This window comes from Sphaeroforma arctica (assembly GCF_001186125.1).
Source record: "Sphaeroforma arctica JP610 unplaced genomic scaffold supercont1.8548, whole genome shotgun sequence".
Classification (NCBI taxonomy): domain Eukaryota; class Ichthyosporea; order Ichthyophonida; genus Sphaeroforma; species Sphaeroforma arctica.
Genome location: NW_014032010.1, coordinates 1 through 1,216, shown reverse-complemented (window position 1 = coordinate 1,216; position 1,216 = coordinate 1). Strand labels below are relative to the sequence as shown.

The 1,216-nt window shown below is 53.0% G+C and overlaps 1 protein-coding gene across 1 annotated transcript; it reads left to right on the top strand.

Annotated features, from left to right (window-relative positions):
- Positions 1 to 644: 644 nt before the first annotated feature.
- Positions 645 to 810, top strand: SARC_16635 (hypothetical protein; the record flags this gene model as incomplete). The annotated part of the gene is made up of 1 exon (XM_014289263.1): positions 645 to 810. A coding segment is annotated over one exon (166 nt), but the record flags the coding sequence as incomplete, so codon positions are not given.
- Positions 811 to 1,216: the final 406 nt, after the last annotated feature.

Genomic DNA, 1,216 nt, shown 5'->3' with positions numbered 1-1,216 from the left:
AAAAAATGTGTCACTGTAAAATACAAGGAGCATTTGTTCACTACCTTAATATTCAGTAGTTAAAGACATTGACTAGCTGGCATTATGCCTCCGTGTTCTTTTCTACTTGTGTGCTTAGTGTAGGTTAGTTGAATCAGAATTGCCGGATTGATAGTGAACTACGTTTCCTAGTGATTCACAGTGAGATCGATCTGATTTGTTGTGTGATTTTGAACATTTGAGTCAATTTAGCATCAGAAGTATAGAGATGGTGAAGCCGGTAGGAGTAGTGCTTACGGGCGGCGAGGCTGATATCCTTTGGCTTTGGAGCGAGAGCATGTCCGAACCAAGGTTGCCTATACGGGGCTTGGAGAGGGTCAGATGGCTGAGAGAGTGCGCATTTTAAAGCAATCTCTCAGCCAGGACTTCTTTATGACCCTCCAGTCGCGGATGCTGCCTGCAATGAGGGCGGATCCGGACTGTTGGTTGCTTATGTGCGGTTGTATGCCGGCGTTTGGCCGAGGTTTAGCAAGGGCGATAAAGTCGCAGTCACCGCGAATCTCGCTCGATCCTTGCGACAGGACCCGGAACGCATGTTCGAGGTCTTCCAGGAGTTAATAGTTTTTATGTGTGGGCGTTCTCTGCTCACAGTTCTCATCTCGGAGGTGAATGCCCAAGCCGAGACTCCTGATGAGCCAGCCGCTTCTGCGGCCGAGTACATGGCAGCTATGCAGAAGCGCTTGGCGGCCTACCAGGCAGGGGAGCCGATAGTCGATCTGAGTGCATCAGCAGACCCCCAACCGTCGATGGGGCGTGGGCCTGGCGAAGGCCGTAAGTGAGACAAATGATGAAGCGTTAGAGCCTTTCCAGAAGGAGAGGGGCCCTAAGTCAGCGCTCGACAAGAAAAAGGAGGCGAGATGTGCAGCGAAGGCAGTGAAGAAGGCGGAAGCAGCGCGTCAGCAAGCGCCAGGTTTGAGGGCGCAGCATTTCTCGGGGTTAGCGGCCCCAGGGGTAGTAAGACCGGTTGTTACGGTACCCGAGCCTAAGGCGGTGGGCCTACGGGGGCTGAGATTGCCCGGGCAGCCTCGCAGTCGTTGCCTGAGTTCATGGCGGCTGAGGTAGACCGCTTCTGTACACGGTACACCAGCTGCCGTGAACAACACCATGTCATTTTAGCAATGGCGGAAGGCAAGATAGAAAGGTACCTCCTCTCGCAGTGTGCTACTGTCCCTGTAAA